The sequence below is a fragment of the Pithys albifrons genome, chromosome 9 (genome assembly GCF_047495875.1).
Source record: "Pithys albifrons albifrons isolate INPA30051 chromosome 9, PitAlb_v1, whole genome shotgun sequence".
NCBI lineage: Eukaryota > Metazoa > Chordata > Aves > Passeriformes > Thamnophilidae > Pithys > Pithys albifrons.
Genome location: NC_092466.1, coordinates 9187680 through 9207610, shown reverse-complemented (window position 1 = coordinate 9207610; position 19931 = coordinate 9187680). Strand labels below are relative to the sequence as shown.

At 37.3% G+C, this 19931-nt stretch overlaps 1 protein-coding gene across 1 annotated transcript in view; it reads left to right on the top strand.

The window, feature by feature from the left end:
* The window catches only part of NHLRC2 (NHL repeat containing 2), a 34436-nt gene extending 26531 nt beyond the window's left edge, over positions 1 to 7905 (top strand). Inside the window, exon 11 of the mRNA XM_071563562.1 lies at positions 219 to 7905. Coding sequence (XP_071419663.1) covers positions 219 to 484 — 266 coding nt within the window. The 3' untranslated portion in view covers positions 485 to 7905. The remainder of the gene's footprint in view (positions 1 to 218) is intronic.
* Positions 7906 to 19931: the final 12026 nt, after the last annotated feature.

Below are 19931 nucleotides of genomic sequence, written 5' to 3'. Positions count from 1 at the left end.
GACACAAAGCTATGGGTCTCTCCACCTTTAAATGACTGATAAAAAAGCATTTGTAAATTACTTTTTTTTTCAGTCATGACTAGAAAAATCAGGAAGGAAATTTCCTCTAGTGTTGCACGTGGAAAGTCCTTGTTGTCTATAGGTAGAATTAGTGTTTTCTGTAGGTTTCAGACATGGTATTAAATGCCCTAATGATAAAATTTGTTGCCCTCTTACAGATAATACGTGGTTGCTTCAAGGACAGTGTCTGAGTGGAGAAATAAAGGATGTTTCCTGTCCAACTGTCATTCCCTTTCAGTTGCCTGGGAGCTGCCTGTCAGCTGAAGCTGTCCTGGCTGTCAAAGTGTGCCTCTACTATTGCAGCAAAGGTAGCAGTGCCTGTATGATGAAAGGAGTCTCCTTCAGCCAGCCGGTGCACATCGCTGCTGCAAACCAAGGCAGCTCCACTCAAGTTGAACTGACACACACGTTTTTAACCAACTAACCCAAAGCCAGCTAATTTCACACTTTATTTTGCTATCCACTGTTTCTATAGGAGAAAGTACAAATAGATAATTTTTCCCGGTGTTTTCCTGGAACTTAGGACAAAGCTAAGAAATAGTAAACCTGGTAAAACGAAGTAGAGGTCCCCTACAGTTTAAGGGGAAAACTTACCATCGCAACCTCATTTCTTTGCATTACAGTAGCAGCAATAACACTGTAATACTGTAGACTCTGTTGCCAGTTGTGAGCATATTGGATGTTTGCCAGGCTAAGAAATGAGCAACAATTTTTGTAGTCCTTTTGAAAGAGCAGGTGTTACTTTGTGATGTTACTGTAAGACGCTCTTTGCACTGTACCTACTGTTAGAGTAGCTAGATCATTTTGGACTAACAGTTCAAAATTATTTTTGTGCCCTTATTAAATTTTAATAGAATGTCAAAATGAATAATTTCCTTCTCCAGTCTGTAAAAGAAGTATCTTGCTTATTTTTCTGCAATGACATTTATGACACATGTATTTTGAAAATACATCTTAAACTAGGTGCAACTCTGATTTTATGCAAACTGGGTATTTTGCTTTAACTCAATATGACAGCCTTATATGAAGAGCATAGGATCATGGAAAATTCTCTGTGAAAGGAAGTGTTCAAGTTTGTACGGAAGAATTTCATGGTGATTTCTAACAAAGAATGTGCCTCTCTGTAGCGTGTGTGTATATATAAAGAAAAAACACCACAAAACCATGCTGGAGCTTTTCTGATACATACCAATTTACATTTTATAGAAGGTGGTAGATAATGGTTAAATATCTAAACTTCAAAAATTAAATGTCAACCATTTCAAGCAGGGTGATTCACTTTCCTATTTTTATGATTTCTCTGTAAAAACTTGTCTGAAGTCTTTGGTCTTGAAAATAAGTAATATTGTAAAGAAGATGATACTCTTGACGTCTGATTCAGAGTCTTTTGAAGTCTTTGTTAGTCCCAGTTTTGTAGTAGTAGCCACAGAACCAGAACTGTATATTTAATAATGGATTATTTACATTCATGTTTATAGGTTCTCATCTTTTGCTAGAAAAAGGTAACCTAACCTTTGAGTAAGGTGCTTTAAACTGTATTGAAAAACTCTGCCTTTGTGGTAAAGTGTTTTGCAAGTGAAATTCCCTCAGTTTTTCGGAGTAAGTAGCAGGAATACGGGGAAGGGCGGGGATGTGTGCAGGTTTCTTCCTTGAACTGGAAGAGTTTCCACCATGCCTTAATGGTAATCGGATTAGGCTCCTGCTCTGGTCATGACGATCAGTTCAGAGAAGATGATTTTAAGTTTGAAGATTGCATTTTTCACATGCACTATAAAGTGCAATAGTGAAAGAATTTTTATAGGGTCTTTTCTCAAACAGTCACCATTATTCCTGACACTTGTCATCAAATCCCCAGTATCAGTTGTTGTTGCTTTTTCTCACTTAAAGGCTGACTGAAATGTTGGTCATGAACCCGAGAGGCTTTTGTTTTAAGGGAACCATATGGGCTGGTGTGGTTTTCCTTCCATTGAAATGCCAGTCTATCTGAGAGTTCTTTGTGGTACCAGAAATGGTTGTTATCTCACCTGTCAGTAAGGCAAGGGCTGCACTATTATTTTTCTTGTGTTTGGTTTTTAAGCAACTTTCCGAATTCAGTGTTTCAGCTCCTTTGGGTAAGCTTCTCAATTCTCACATGCCATTTTGAAGAATGAAAAAGCTTTGCTACTTTGTTCACAGATTGCAAATGCTATTGGAAGGATGAAGATAAAGAAACTGATTTGGGCATTTGCTATTTTTTACACTTAGTATAGCTCAGTCTTTCACAATTTTTTTGTTTGTCTGTTTGCCATTGTGTAATAGCCAGGAAACCTTAGATAAGCTTCTAGATAGCCCACAAATTTTCTGTTGCTTTCTGAAAAAAACAAGCATTAGTTTCAAAAGTTCAGAATAATGAACCAAATTGTTACAGTTATCTTGAATGTGTAATTCATCAGATGGATTTTCTTCTCTCATTTTACTGCATCAGAGAATGGCCTGAGTTGGAAAGGGCCTCAAAGATCAACCAGTTCCAACCCTGGCTACCAGGGGCAGGGACACCTCCCACTATCCCAGGTTGCTCAAGCCTCATCCAGCCTGGCCTTGAACACTTTCAGGGCTGAGGCATCCACAGCTTCTCTGGGCAACCTGTGCCAGGGCCTCACTATCTTCACAGTAAAGAATTTCTTTCTAATATCCAATCTCAATGTATCTTCTGCTAGTTTGAAGTAATTCCCCTTTGCCCTATCCCTACATTCCCTTGTAAAAAAGTCCCTTTCCAGGTCTCTTAGCTCCTTTAGGAGGTACTGGAAGGTGCTATAAGGTCTCCCCAGAGTCTTCTCTTCTCCAGGCTGAACAACCCCAACTCAAATTTTCATCTAGAATGACATTATATTTTGCTATTTCAATTGGATGAAATTGTGAAATTCTGCCTGTAGTCCAGTATTAAAAAAAAAATAAAAATCAACAAATCTGTTTTGTTATTGACACTTTTTAATTCATTTGTTGCTGTAGGGAAAAGACTATATTCCTCACTTAATTTAACCATAGTGTATGATGTTTAAATATAGTATTGTAGTTATATATTCTACCGAAATGTTCTGCTCCTTGCTCGGTCTGTGTGTTCACTGTGATTGGCCTTTGATCAGACAGCCTAACACTGTTTTTTGTTTGTCCAAGGGACAGCACACACATTCCCAGAGTCACTCCTGTTTCACTTGTAGTGCACAGACACTTGAATGTTCTTTAATTAGAAAAGCACATTTTTAAAAACCTGATGATATTTAAGGATATTGTTTCCATTTCTTCCTCCAGGGTTTGCAAGGTGTTCTTACAGTAAAACAAGTGCCATAAATTTCACCAGACAGGCAAACAAAATAGCATGTACAAGCTGCAGAAATTTATTTCAGTTATGTACCAGAAAGCATCTTCGAAATATGATACAGAAAAATAAAAACTGTTATGCTCTGTCTAAATAGTGAAAAATCAAATATATTGATGACTGCTACCTCTTTGTATGGTAACTGAGCTTTTTGGTGTTTCCTGATATAAAAGTTCTAAGCAGGTTGGTATCGCTCAGCACTCCCAGACCTGTCTTACAGTACCTGTAATTCAAGGCCTTTTCAAAACTTATCCTTCTACTGACTTTAACAATTTTTGCATCAGACCTTAATAAGGTAATAAACAACTAGCAAATCTCTACAGAGTATTGGTCATGGTTGATCTGTGTAATGGAAACAAGTTCAGTGGCATTTTAAGTTTATAGTTTTAGTGTTTGCTTTTCTGGGACAGCTTTTGGTTTTGAAAGAATATATTAATAGTTCCATTAGATGGTTTTAGAAATATTATTTAATTGCAGTACAGTATTTTTTTGTTAGACTAGAAAAAAGATGATGTGGTTTCGAAGAGGGAGCATAATATGTTGTAGCAGCTTTTTAATATGATTTGATTCAAGTAGTATCTTTCTGTTGTTTGTTGCCTTCTGTTGAAGGAAGGGTAAGGATGATGACTTTGTAAATCTATTGATGGGCACATATTTTATGAATACATTTTTTATTTGATTTCTTCTTGTGTTAGATTCTTACATCTTTTTGGCTTTTTTAATGGATGCACTTCACAGTTTGTGTTTTGCCTGGTCATAAGGAAGAGAAGACCCCTCTGCAGGTTTTCCACCTGTGTCAAGCATTGTGTTTGTGTAAAGATGTGGTGATGTGATACAAAGCAAGTACAGACCAGATGGGTAATACATGAGAAAGTAGTTTTATAGTATCATGTTAATGCCTTATCTGCTTAGAGAAAAGGTGCATATGGCTTCCCATATATTGTATATATTCTTAATGCACTTTTTTTTAATTTGAATGGGCAAATATTGTAGCTGAAAGCATAAGTGAAACTGTTTTGTTGAGAGAACATCAAGAAACACATACTCCTTATCTCTTGCTCAGAGGAGGGGGATGATCAGAATGAAGAGACTTTTCTTTTAGGGGCGTTTCCTTTTGTTCCTTTAGTTATTGACTATTTATTTTATCAAAGAGACAGGTATTACTGACCACAAATTCTCTTGAATTTTTGATTTCTAACAAGGTTTTTTACATACCTGGAAGCTTTAAATGTCTGACTTTGTGGAGTTATAGGTGATACATCTAGTTATAAATGACTTATAGTTTAGCAGATAATAGCAGAGATTTATGTACATTCTTAAGATGTGTAATTTTTTTAAATCACTGTTATTCACTAAGACTTACCTCACAGATACATTGAAGCTACACTCCAACAGAAGTGTGTTCATAAACTTTGTTTTGCAACTCAAAAGTAAGTTTTCTTCCTTGTATAAGGTGGGAGAGGTGCTGTGATACATTATGTGTCTGTGTTCTCCAGGCTGTAGTTGTGCCACCTGAGGAGAATTTACCAGGCACAGCAGCTCATCAGCCACCCCCAGTAACTCTCCCCTCAAATCTGACAGCTCTGTTGTTCATATAATCAATTAAAATTACTGGCTTATGTTGCAACAATTTAGTATTTAGAATCTATCGTTACACTTTTCATTGAAATCAGTTTGTCAGGGATTAGTGGAGCTTCTCTGTCCCAAGCAAGGGAAGCACAGTTGGTGACAAGTAGTTGGAGATAGTTTTTTGAAAAGTGAGGTCTGATTATTATTTAAACCACCACATCTGGTTTTGTATTCAGCAACAGGTCATGAATTTAGAAACAGTATTTCTAATATTTTACATTCCATTATGTTCATATAACCCAATTTGATAACTGTCTTCCATCAGAAGCAGCTGATCTATATTTTATAATTTTTGTACTATGATAGGTTAAATCACTATTCTCATTAAGGAATAGGATTCATTCCTGTTCAAGATTCAGCACATCTATCACTGAATTTCCAAGTTTATCTCAGCTTCTTCGTCATACTGTTATGGGGGATTTTGTTTAGGTTTTTGGGCCTGTCTTTGCTTCCTGTAGTTTCCACAATGAAATGCAAGCAGTATCTTCTTATTGTAGAGGGATCCAAGTAGGAAAGATAATTCCCTCCACCACCTCCTTGCCCCTCCCCTTCTTTAGGGATGGGGATGTAAACACCATCTTCTCAGGTCAGCTTCATCAGGCTTTAGCTGATGCAGCTACTGTCAGAATTTGTATCTTTACCTCTGGCCCTCTCCAGTGATGTCCTGTAGTTCTTTCTGATGTCCCAGAACATCCCATCAAACTTGAGCAGCCTGTGCAGGGATTCTGATGGCTCTTGGTTCAGGAAATTTCGATGCTATAGATGAAATACTTTATCTATTATGTAATTTGCTGTCTTGTGCAGGTTGCACTTAATTATAATCAGGTAATTCACTTTTATCTCAGATAAGAAGCAAGAAATCGTGGCTGTCCAAGTCGAGGAATGTTTGCGTAGCTATAATTACTTATTTCTTAGTTTACCTCTTTGGTGGTCCATTGCTTTCAAGAGTACCAGAGAACTCTGTGTCCAATTGCAGGCTCTGGGGCTAAGCAAAAGAATTGCAAGTATTTTTTAAGTCTTGCCTGGTTCCTTTGAAGTATTGACCATTTTGAGCTATAGAAATCCCATCTGAAAAAATCTGTTTATACATGTACCTTAACTTAATGCTCTGTACTCCACATGCCTCAGAAATGTTCCACACATGTATTCTTTCCCATTTTGAGTAAGGATTGAGTAATTCAACCCATCTGGCCATTGTCAGACTTCATAGAAAGCAAGACAATGATTCCCAATTAGATTTTACGTTCATTTTTTTTTAAAAAAAGAGACTATTTTCCAAGCTTTTGATTAAACTGAAATACCTGGGTTTGAACCCTGTGATCAAGGATTCATTCCTGAGAGTTGCCTATGTCGGATAACTGGCTTCTAGATTTTAAAAATTTTGAATTGATAGTAAAGTGGATTAACAGAATTGCTAAATGTTTTATATCTCAAATATTTAACTTCAAAATTGTCTAATTTCACTTTTAAAGTAGAATTAGAACAATTGAAACATAATGTTCTCTAAGTCATTGCCATTAATATATCATTAATCATAGTATCATTAAAACCTGTGATGAATCCATATGATTTTATAAAGAAATCAATAAAGAAAAAAAAGGTAGTTGTGAAACTGAGACTGAGGTGCTCCAAGGCAGTGACAGATATCTTTAGGGCCAGTGGTTTGGCCCAGTGTGACAGAAATCCTGCATTTCCTTTGCATCATGATGGCTGAAGGAAAAAAATCAGTGCCTTTCATAACAATACTTGAAAGTGCTTCTTTACAGAAATCTGGAGTACTGATTGAAATAAGGTATTTGACTTTCATGGTTTGCAACTTTCAGAGGGGTTTAATTCTACTAATTCTGAAACTGTGAAGAGTTTTCCTTCTTCATGTTTTTGAATTAAGTTGAAGTTAAGGTGCTTATTTGTCAAGCTACTTTTCTTACAAAATACTTCAAAATGTGGTTGTGTCTTTTTCTCAATCTTGTGAACTTATTTCTGAAGCTATTATTACCTCTTTTGTACACTTCAGAACAAACTTGGTAGGGAGACTTCAAACAGCTTGCTGAAATTGTTGTTTGAGTGAGATGGAAGGCAAAACATGCACTGATATAAAAGGGCAAAGGTGATGCTTCTTGGTATTTGAGGGGTGGAGGGTTGGTCTTTGTTTTGGATTTTTTTTCGTCTGTTCTTCAGTTCTGCAGAGATTCTTTACATGGCAGAAGGTTTTCTGTAGAGGCAGTAGGGAAGGGTCAGGTTCTCTCACTGTGAAACTGTAACTTCCTTTAGATTCTGATGCTGGGATATCTAAAAATCCCAGCATTATAATACTAGTGAAGAAAGTCACATTTGAGCACTTAACACCTTAATAAATGTCTCCATGTGGTTTAAGGGGAAAGACAGGTGGGGTTTTTTTTAATTTTTCTTTGAGAATTTCAGTGTTGCTTTGTGGACATTGGAATATTTCTGTCTGCTCTGAGATACTGAAACTTTGTCTTTCCATTACATGTGATGCAAAGCCTTTCAAATATCTGAACATTTAAAAGATGTGGTTTATATTTGTTATTACAAAATATACTAAGCATTAAAACGAAAGCACTTCATCTACAGCTGATGTGGGTAATGTAAATTCTTCACAGACAGTTGCCTAACAGTGTTAACAATATTCATTGACTATGATCCTTTTTAAATAAAAGGTAAATGTCTTGTAATATTATAAGAACAAATAAATACACTGTAGAAGAAATGTCAGCCTTGGATATCAACCCAACAAATAAACAGTGATTAAAGAATGTACGTTTTTCTCCTGTGAAACCTTTCTCCTTGTAAAGCTTTTTCATGGAAAAATAAACATTAAAAAAAATTATTTTTTCTTTCTAGGCTGGGTTTGTCTGTCAATCTTTGCATGAACACAGATCTAGAAGTTATGAAATGTGTCTGCTGGAAGGTGTTACAGCTTGATTAAAATCCTTTAATTAAGAAATACTATTTGTTTCATGCTTCTTTTGCAGCCGTGGGTGTCAGACATTCATGAGTGACCCGAGAGTCAGTGAGACAGTGAGTCATGAGGACTCCCCACCTTCAGGGTTACCCAGGGGTCTGAAAACAAGAGATCTGGGTTTATTTCATTTCTCTACATAAGAGAGTTTAGAAATGGTGTATTGGATGAGTCACAGGCTGCCTGATTGTAGCCTTCAGTTTATTGCAAAGATCCCAAAGTAAATGTAGCTGCTGGAATAGATCTCTCTGCACTGAGTTCCCCTTGAAGCAGTTTGTGAGCCACATCATGTGCCTAAACACATTTCGCAGTATGTGAGTGCTTCTTTAATAGTAATGATGGTTGAACCATGTATTAACAGTAGCTTCTAAAAATATAATTGTTTTATTACTATTGTTTTACTCAGATAACAGTTTTGCAGCTTTGACACAGAACTTGTGGACACAGAGTGCCAATACAGGCTCTTGTGCACCAATACAACTGAAGAAAGATACAAACATGCCTATGAAGATAATCCCTTATTTGTGGTGCTCATCCTGTTTCTATTAGTACAGTGATTTCCCAGTAATGCAAGCATCACATGCCAAAAATTCTGTCATTTTTACTGTAGGTGAACCCCAGAAATAGCAGTGTAACTGTGTTGTGTCATTCCTCTACACTCCACTAAAGATTATTCCTCATGTCTGTTCATCTATTCAATATTTAAAACATTTATGCATACTACTTATAAAACTCAACTTTCTTTGATTTCCATTCAGATGAAATATATTCAGCTTAGCCTGATGCAGTAAGTGAATTTTACATTCAAAATTTATTTGTAATTTCTGTTTTATTATAAAGTGCATCAAAAGCTTCTGCCAAGCCTAACTCAGTTAGGCAGGATCACAAAATCTTTCAGCATCTTCTGAGCACTTGCCTCAGATCATAAAGCTGAACATTTGCTGGCTTTCAGTTGTCATCTCTGCAATGACACCTTCACCCCAACTTCTAAGTATTCTTAAAACAATAAGCTTGTGTGTACACAGACTTGCACATTCTGTGTGCGAACAAATCTATGATGCTTTTGTGTATAATGGCAGTTTTGTGACTGAGCTGGGCTTGTGCATTTTGCCAGAGGCCAGGGAGGCACTGCCCAGGAGAGAGTTCTGTGGTCACAAAGTCGTTCCTCTAGGAAACTATTAATTAGGTTGTTTCTAAAGGCAAGGGAAAGGAGCCTTTCATGTTAAAATCACTAACTGGGCCAAGATATTTTCTTGTTATGCCAAAGCATTCTGCAATCTCCTGCCAAGAGGTACTTACCCAGAGGTTGAGTAAATGGGGCTTTAAACAGCTCCACTCCCTGCCCTGTCCTTCCCATCTGAAGCAGTTTCCTGTGGCTGTTCAAAATCATGCGCCTGCTGCTTCATCTGAATATTATCTTTTCTGCCTGTCACCCTGGTATTTTGTGCACACAGTCCCACCAGAAGCTGAAAACAATACCTGATGGTTATTTCATGTGCCAGTGTGTGTAGCGAAGTCCTACCCTTGCTGTTACTGGGCTTTCTAAAGCTGTTTTGTTCTCCTTTACTCTTTCTTTAAGCACAAGAATCAAAGCAGAGGTGAGGACTTCAGCCTTTGCATGTAAAAGAGTTGCTTTCTAAAGCATTGCTACAGCAGCACATGTTGTTTCCTTCTTTTTTTGGAAAAGCATTAGCAGGTTGTAACCCTTAGTTAAATCTCTTCATAGTTTTTCCATCTCAGGCATTCCCTTAAGCAGAATACATGTGAATACCAGTCCTCAGAGCTCCCAGCAAGAGCTCAGGGTATATATAAACAGTGGGTATATTTTCCAAACCCTGAACAAAGCTGCAATATTAAAGAGTAGCTAGGTATCAATGAAGAGGTCATTTCAGTAAAACCAAATACTTAGTTAAACATACCCCTGTGCTTTATATTCAGTAGTGAATTCCATCTGCCATGGGACTGCAGTGTTATATAGTGGGACTGCAGACCTTAATAAGGTAATAAACAACTAGCAAATCTCTACAGAGTATTGGTCATGGTTGATCTGTGTAATGGAAACAAGTTCAGTGGCATTTTAAGTTTATAGTTTTAGTGTTTGCTTTTCTGGGACAGCTTTTGGTTTTGAAAGAATATATTAATAGTTCCATTAGATGGTTTTAGAAATATTATTTAATTGCAGTACAGTATTTTTTTGTTAGACTAGAAAAAAGATGATGTGGTTTCGAAGAGGGAGCATAATATGTTGTAGCAGCTTTTTAATATGATTTGATTCAAGTAGTATCTTTCTGTTGTTCGTTGCCTTCTGTTGAAGGAAGGGTAAGGATGATGACTTTGTAAATCTATTGATGGGCACATATTTTATGAATACATTTTTTATTTGATTTCTTCTTGTGTTAGATTCTTACATCTTTTTGGCTTTTTTAATGGATGCACTTCACAGTTTGTGTTTTGCCTGGTCATAAGGAAGAGAAGACCTCTGCAGGTTTTCCACCTGTGTCAAGCATTGTGTTTGTATAAAGATGTGGTGATGTGATACAAAGCAAGTACAGACCAGATGGGTAATACATGAGAAAGTAGTTTTATAGTATCATGTTAATGCCTTATCTGCTTAGAGAAAAGGTGCATATGGCTTCCCATATATTGTATATATTCTTAATGCACTTTTTTTTAATTTGAATGGGCAAATATTGTAGCTGAAAGCATAGGTGAAACTGTTTTGTTGAGAGAACATCAAGAAACACATACTCCTTATCTCTTGCTCAGAGGAGGGGGATGATCAGAATGAAGAGACTTTTCTTATAGGGGCGTTTCCTTTTGTTCCTTTAGTTATTGACTATTTATTTTATCAAAGAGACAGGTATTACTGACCACAAATTCTCTTGAATTTTTGATTTCTAACAAGGTTTTTTACATACCTGGAAGCTTTAAATGTCTGACTTTGTGGAGTTATAGGTGATACATCTAGTTATAAATGACTTACAGTTTAGCAGATAATAGCAGAGATTTATGTACATTCTTAAGATGTGTAATTTTTTTAAATCACTGTTATTCACTAAGACTTACCTCACAGATACATTGAAGCTACACTCCAACAGAAGTGTGTTCATAAACTTTGTTTTGCAACTCAAAAGTAAGTTTTCTTCCTTGTATAAGGTGGGAGAGGTGCTGTGATACATTATGTGTCTGTGTTCTCCAGGCTGTAGTTGTGCCACCTGAGGAGAATTTACCAGGCACAGCAGCTCATCAGCCACCCCCAGTAACTCTCCCCTCAAATCTGACAGCTCTGTTGTTCATGTAATCAATTAAAATTACTGGCTTATGTTGCAACAATTTAGTATTTAGAATCTATCGTTACACTTTTCATTGAAATCAGTTTGTCGGGGATTAGTGGAGCTTCTCTGTCCCAAGCAAGGGAAGCACAGTTGGTGACAAGTAGTTGGAGATAGTTTTTTGAAAAGTGAGGTCTGATTATTAATTAAACCACCACATCTGGTTTTGTATTCAGCAACAGGTCATGAATTTAGAAACAGTATTTCTAATATTTTACATTCCATTATGTTCATATAACCCAATTTGATAACTGTCTTCCATCAGAAGCAGCTTATCTATATTTTATAATTTTTGTACTATGATAGGTTAAATCACTATTCTCATTAAGGAATAGGATTCATTCCTGTTCAAGATTTAGCACATCTATCACTGAATTTCCAAGTTTATCTCAGCTTCTTCGTCATACTGTTATGGGGGATTTTGTTTAGGTTTTTGGGCCTGTCTTTGCTTCCTGTAGTTTCCACAATGAAATGCAAGCAGTATCTTCTTATTGTAGAGGGATCCAAGTAGGAAGGATAATTCCCTCCACCACCTCCTTGCCCCTCCCCTTCTTTAGGGATGGGGATGTAAACACCATCTTCTCAGGTCAGCTTCATCAGGCTTTAGCTGATGCAGCTACTGTCAGAATTTGTATCTTTACCTCTGGCCCTGTCCAGTGGTGTCCTGTAGTTCTTTCTGATGTCCCAGAACATCCCATCAAACTTGAGCAGCCTGTGCAGGGATTCTGATGGCTCTTGGTTCAGGAAATTTCGATGCTATAGATGAAATACTTTATCTATTATGTAATTTGCTGTCTTGTGCAGGTTGCACTTAATTATAATCAGGTAATTCACTTTTATCTCAGATAAGAAGCAAGAAATCTTGGCTGTCCGAGTCGAGGAGTGTTTGCATAGCTATAATTACTTATTTCTTAGTTTACCTCTTTGGTGGTCCATTGCTTTCAAGAGTACCAGAGAACTCTGTGTCCAATTGCAGGCTCTGGGGCTAAGCAAAAGAATTGCAAGTATTTTTTAAGTCTTGCCTGGTTCCTTTGAAGTATTGACCATTTTGAGCTATAGAAATCCCATCTGAAAAAATCTGTTTATACATGTACCTTAACTTAATGCTCTGTACTCCACATGCCTCAGAAATGTTCCACACATGTATTCTTTCCCATTTTGAGTAAGGATTGAGTAATTCAACCCATCTGGCCATTGTCAGACTTCATAGAAAGCAAGACAATGATTCCCAATTAGATTTTACGTTCATTTTTTTTTTTAAAAAGAGACTATTTTCCAAGCTTTTGATTAAACTGAAATGCCTGGGTTTGAACCCTGTGATCAAGGATTCATTCCTGAGAGTTGCCTATGTCGGATAACTGGCTTCTAGATTTTAAAAATTTTGAATTGATAGTAAAGTGGATTAACAGAATTGCTAAATGTTTTATATCTCAAATATTTAACTTCAAAATTGTCTAATTTCACTTTTAAAGTAGAATTAGAACAATTGAAACATAATGTTCTCTAAGTCATTGCCATTAATATATCATTAATCATAGTATCATTAAAACCTGTGATGAATCCATATGATTTTATAAAGAAATCAATAAAGAAAAAAAAGGTAGTTGTGATACTGAGACTGAGGTGCTCCAAGGCAGTGACAGATATCTTTAGGGCCAGTGGTTTGGCCCAGTGTGACAGAAATCCTGCATTTCCTTTGCATCATGATGGCTGAAGGAAAAAAATCAGTGCCTTTCATAACAATACTTGAAAGTGCTTCTTTACAGAAATCTGGAGTACTGATTGAAATAAGGTATTTGACTTTCATGGTTTGCAACTTTCAGAAGGGTTTAATTCTACTAATTCTGAAACTGTGAAGAGTTTTCCTTCTTCATGTTTTTGAATTAAGTTGAAGTTAAGGTGCTTATTTGTCAAGCTACTTTTCTTACAAAATACTTCAAAATGTGGTTGTGTCTTTTTCTCAATCTTGTGAACTTATTTCTGAAGCTATTATTACCTCTTTTGTACACTTCAGAACAAACTTGGCAGGGAGACTTCAAACAGCTTGCTGAAATTGTTGTTTGAGTGAGATGGAAGGCAAAACATGCACTGATATAAAAGGGCAAAGGTGATGCTTCTTGGTATTTGAGGGGTGGAGGGTTGGTCTTTGTTTTGGATTTTTTTTCGTCTGTTCTTCAGTTCTGCAGAGATTCTTTACATGGCAGAAGGTTTTCTGTAGAGGCAGTAGGGAAGGGTCAGGTTCTCTCACTGTGAAACTGTAACTTCCTTTAGATTCTGATGCTGGGATATCTAAAAATCCCAGCATTATAATACTAGTGAAGAAAGTCACATTTGAGCACTTAACACCTTAATAAATGTCTCCATGTGGTTTAAGGGGAAAGACAGGTGGGGGTTTTTTTAATTTTTCTTTGAGAATTTCAGTGTTGCTTTGTGGACATTGGAATATTTCTGTCTGCTCTGAGATACTGAAACTTTGTCTTTCCATTACATGTGATGCAAAGCCTTTCAAATATCTGAACATTTAAAAGATGTGGTTTATATTTGTTATTACAAAATATACTAAGCATTAAAACGAAAGCACTTCATCTACAGCTGATGTGGGTAATGTAAATTCTTCACAGACAGTTGCCTAACAGTGTTAACAATATTCATTGACTATGATCCTTTTTAAATAAAAGGTAAATGTCTTGTAATATTATAAGAACAAATAAATACACTGTAGAAGAAATGTCAGCCTTGGATATCAACCCAACAAATAAACAGTGATTAAAGAATGTACGTTTTTCTCCTGTGAAACCTTTCTCCTTGTAAAGCTTTTTCATGGAAAAATAAACATTAAAAAAAATTATTTTTTCTTTCTAGGCTGGGTTTGTCTGTCAATCTTTGCATGAACACAGATCTAGAAGTTATGAAATGTGTCTGCTGGAAGGTGTTACAGCTTGATTAAAATCCTTTAATTAAGAAATACTATTTGTTTCATGCTTCTTTTGCAGCCGTGGGTGTCAGACATTCATGAGTGACCCGAGAGTCAGTGAGACAGTGAGTCATGAGGACTCCCCACCTTCAGGGTTACCCAGGGATCTGAAAACAAGAGATCTGGGTTTATTTCATTTCTCTACATAAGAGAGTTTAGAAATGGTGTATTGGATGAGTCACAGGCTGCCTGATTGTAGCCTTCAGTTTATTGCAAAGATCCCAAAGTAAATGTAGCTGCTGGAATAGATCTCTCTGCACTGAGTTCCCCTTGAAGCAGTTTGTGAGCCACATCATGTGCCTAAACACATTTCGCAGTATGTGAGTGCTTCTTTAATAGTAATGATGGTTGAACCATGTATTAACAGTAGCTTCTAAAAATATAATTGTTTTATTACTATTGTTTTACTCAGATAACAGTTTTGCAGCTTTGACACAGAACTTGTGGACACAGAGTGCCAATACAGGCTCTTGTGCACCAATACAACTGAAGAAAGATACAAACATGCCTATGAAGATAATCCCTTATTTGTGGTGCTCATCCTGTTTCTATTAGTACAGTGATTTCCCAGTAATGCAAGCATCACATGCCAAAAATTCTGTCATTTTTACTGTAGGTGAACCCCAGAAATAGCAGTGTAACTGTGTTGTGTCATTCCTCTACACTCCACTAAAGATTATTCCTCATGTCTGTTCATCTATTCAATATTTAAAACATTTATGCATACTACTTATAAAACTCAACTTTCTTTGATTTCCATTCAGATGAAATATATTCAGCTTAGCCTGATGCAGTAAGTGAATTTTACATTCAAAATTTATTTGTAATTTCTGTTTTATTATAAAGTGCATCAAAAGCTTCTGCCAAGCCTAACTCAGTTAGGCAGGATCACAAAATCTTTCAGCATCTTCTGAGCACTTGCCTCAGATCATAAAGCTGAACATTTGCTGGCTTTCAGTTGTCATCTCTGCAATGACACCTTCACCCCAACTTCTAAGTATTCTTAAAACAATAAGCTTGTGTGTACACAGACTTGCACATTCTGTGTGCAAACAAATCTATGATGCTTTTGTGTATAATGGCAGTTTTGTGACTGAGCTGGGCTTGTGCATTTTGCCAGAGCCCAGGGAGGCACTGCCCAGGAGAGAGTTCTGTGGTCACAAAGTCGTTCCTCTAGGAAACTATTAATTAGGTTGTTTCTAAAGGCAAGGGAAAGGAGCCTTTCATGTTAAAATCACTAACTGGGCCAAGATATTTTCTTGTTACGCCAAAGCATTCTGCAATCTCCTGCCAAGAGGTACTTACCCAGAGGTTGAGTAAATGGGGCTTTAAACAGCTCCACTCCCTGCCCTGTCCTTCCCATCTGAAGCAGTTTCCTGTGGCTGTTCAAAATCATGTGCCTGCTGCTTCATCTGAATATTATCTTTTCTGCCTGTCACCCTGGTATTTTGTGCACACAATCCCACCAGAAGCTGAAAACAATACCTGATGGTTATTTCATGTGCCAGTGTGTGTAGCGAAGTCCTACCCTTGCTGTTACTGGGCTTTCTAAAGCTGTTTTGTTCTCCTTTACTCTTTCTTTAAGCACAGGAATCAAAGCAGAGGTGAGGACTTCAGCCTTTGCATGTAAAAGAGTTGCTTTCTAAAGCATTGCTACAGCAGCACATGTTGTTTCCTTCTTTTTTTGGAAAAGCATTAGCAGGTTGTAACCCTTAGTTAAATCTCTTCATAGTTTTTCCATCTCAGGCATTCCCTTAAGCAGAATACATGTGAATACTAGTCCTCAGAGCTCCCAGCAAGAGCTCAGGGTATATATAAACAGTGGGTATATTTTCCAAACCCTGAACAAAGCTGCAATATTAAAGAGTAGCTAGGTATCAATGAAGAGGTCATTTCAGTAAAACCAAATACTTCGTTAAACATACCCCTGTGCTTTATATTCAGCAGTGAATTCCATCTGCCATGGGACTGCAGTGTTATTTTTGAAGCTATCATTGCAATTATTGTCCTTGAGAACTAAAAAGTTCTTCTAACTCCATCTTTATTTACTAATGAGAAGGCAGCACATCAGGATTAGCATCTACTTTATACAACAGGGCTTGGGAAAGCACATCACTTCCCTAGTGAAGTGAACCTGCATCTGAGACAACAGCACAAAGTGTGACGTGTTGTAAGCAGATCAGAGTCAGCAGCTGAATGGTGTTTTTATTGATACCATGATTTATCATTAATGAAAGCATAAAAGTGTGTCAGCAGCAAGCACAAGCATTCAAGGTCTCTGCGCCTTCCCTCCATCTCCTTGTGTACACTGACACACTTGAATAAAGCTATGATGTTTTCCAAGTTATCTGGGGTTGATACTAAGACACAGAGATCACCAAGAATGAGAGATGTAACCATTTTTCAGAATCTTAATACATTCAGCTACTGGGATCACAGGAGAAAATATGAAATTGAAATGCACCAAGCAGTGCGTAGGAGCATCCGTGCCTAAATGGCAGTTAAATCCAAAGGAAACTTGCTGGGGGCTACTGAGAAACCCATCATTTAAATTTTTCTTTCCTTTATGCAGTTGACTGCAGAAGATGGATTTAATTTGCATTTTTGCCATGTTCTTAGCAGTGGAAATGCTATAAAGTGCTGCTGTTACCGCAGATTCAAATCAGACATGCATGTGGCAGAACTTAGACCTTTGAGGAAGGTGCAGAGGGTGTAATGGAGTCTCAAGCAGAAACTGACCAAAATTTGCCTCACAAATTCACTGCTAAGTGTAAAATGAAACATTTACTGAATCATAATAGGATTAGTTAAAAATTTAAACTAGCTGGGGATTAAAATCTTTATTTACTTGAGGATGCTGAACAGAACAATTCCCTTTACAAAAGGCTTAGATTACATGGAAGTGCATGGAATACAGAAAAATGCAGAACTTAATGAAGAAAAGTGCAAGAGGATGGATGGTATATTTTATATAGAAGTGTAAGCATCTTTTTTCCAATACATAGCAAGCTTGCTGATTATAAAAAATATGTGTTTTTAAATGTTAGTGGATGGAGAGTCTCAGCAACTTTGTGACCAGCTTCTGGTCTATATAAGTGCATCACCTGTAATCACAAGGTTGTATATTTTTCCTATACAGTTGGTACAGAGTCTTTCCAGCTTTGCATACTGTGGTAGCCCGATCACTGTGATGGCCTCTGCATATCAGGTTTTGTTTTGACACTAGGGCAGACTGCCTTACAACAGGCACCTGAAGCAGGCATGCATCTGCTTTCCAAGGACAGCCTGGTGAAAGGCATGCCTGCCCATGGCAGAGAGGCTGGAATGAGGTAGTCTTTAAGGTCTCTTCCAACGCAAGTCATTCTGTAATTCTATGATCTTTTTTGTTTTTTTTGGTCAGCTAAGGAAATTAGTGAGGAATGTTCCAGCACAGCACTGCAATAGCAAATCTCAGCATTAAAGGCTACAGAATTCTCCTCACTTTGGAAAGAGACTAAATTCAGTCATAAGTTTGTGATACCAACTATGTGAAGGTTGAATCCTTAAGTGGAATAAATTTCCTTCTTCTAATTGGACAGTGTGGACAGTGGAGTTTATATATTTCTCTCAGGCAGCAAATAGATGCATTTATCCCTACATTGCTATGCTCCTCTCATTAATCTCTGCTGAGTTTTTTCTGAATGACTGTCACATGATCCTTTTCACTCTTCATTCATCTCTGTAATTAGTTCTCCCAAAGCTTGCAGTCTGGTGACTATCTGCTTGTAGTTCCTTTCACTTGAAGGAAAAGTAATTTAGTTTCCCTCATATTGGGAAAAAATATGACTAACCTGTACACCTCTTTGCCTTTTTACACTCATGAAATACGCTGTTAGCAAGAGGTCCTGCTTCCTCTGTTTCACTCCTGTACTACATCCCAATTTGGCTGGCCCCATTCTGGCCACTGAAATTGCTCTCAGCAAGGTTTCTAAAGGTGCACTGTTAGCCAACTATCTTCAGTCTTCTTGGCAAGCCAGTTCCCTTCAACATATGCAACAAGTTTTTTAGTTTTGAAGTTTTCATTTTTCATCCTTTGTACTTTCCTTTACTCCAGCGCTCTGCATACTTTGGAGACTGCTCCTTCATCATGTGCTTTGGCTGAAGTCTTTATCTTCCCCATCTCCACCTTTTGGTGGGAATTCCTGTGGACTGCCAATCTTCCTTCCCTCTTCCCTTTGCACACTTTGAATGGTACAAAGTTCTGAACCACCTGTGCTGAGGAGTCAGAGCCTTCCTCACTCCTCTATTAAAGAAGTCTCACCCTTTCTCTTCCTTTCACTTTACAAAATGTAGTAGAGCTGAAAACTCATAATGAACTGTTCATTATTCCTTCATGTTACCCCTTTGCTTTTTCAAGCAATCCTGCTGATCACAGGCAAGCCTTTATAACTCCAGCTTTCATTCAGGTGCAGCATCTTGCTGGCTCCTCTAATTTGGACAGTATCTGAATTTTTACAGATTTTTTTTCCGTCATTTGACTGCTCTCTCTAGTCTGAACATTTGTTCGAGGTTTCTACCTCATGTCTCAGTTTCTACAATACACTGTGTTAGTTACAGAATCTTGTCCTGCTCTTACCTATCCAAAATGTGACTTTGATTAGTGTTGGTTTCATAGCCTGAAGGGTGATGACTGAAACATGACTTTCTTGAATCCGACTGCCAGCTCTCCCTGGGTATCAAGCATATGCTGCACCTTCACATATTTCAATGTGCCTCACAGCATACTCATTTCCTATCTTCAAGGTTTTTATAAGATTATTTTCAAGATACCAACTCCATCCTCTTTATTTTTATCTGTCACCACCATTATCCACTATTATCTTACAAATATTGTACAAAGTACTTCTGAGACTTTCTTTAATTTTTTAAAGGATTTCCTCATCAATGCTGGCAAATCTTTCTTACAACACTGAAATATTGTCAACATTTAGGCTCTCCTGGACTAAAATCACTCTTAAACCAACAATATCTCACTGGTTAGTGTCAGACTTTGACTGTTGCCTGGGTTGCACCCTTTGTTGCCTGGTGCTGTCCATCAGTTGTAGGATCTCTATGGACATGGGACTTTCTTATTCCTCTGTTTACAGAGCGCCCAATGCCATGGAGTTTTCCTGGAGAACTGTGGTAATATAAATGGTACTAACAGTTGGTATGACAGGTTTATTTTCCTGGCAGTGCTTAATCTTAGCAAAACAGCTTTTAAAGTTGATTTGGGAGCCAGAAAAATAAAGTGAATGACTTGTACACAATTTGAATTTCTGCTTCCATGGTTCCAGTGTCTTGCTTTTTCCTTGCTGTTTGTAGGCAGATCTGCCATTGCTTGTCCCACTGCAGCTTCAGCAATGTATGAGCAAATAAATTTAAAAAACTTTCTTGGACTTGGGGGATTATGTCTTTAGTCCAGGAATTCCGGAAGGGCACATGGAGTTCAGCTGAGCTGGGTGTCTCTCCAGGTTCAAGTCCTAAAAGATCCAAAGATTTTATTATGTTTTTTATAGGGATGTTTGATCACATGCTGAAAAAATGTTGAAGTTGGCTAGAGATGCATCTGTCTTCATGATA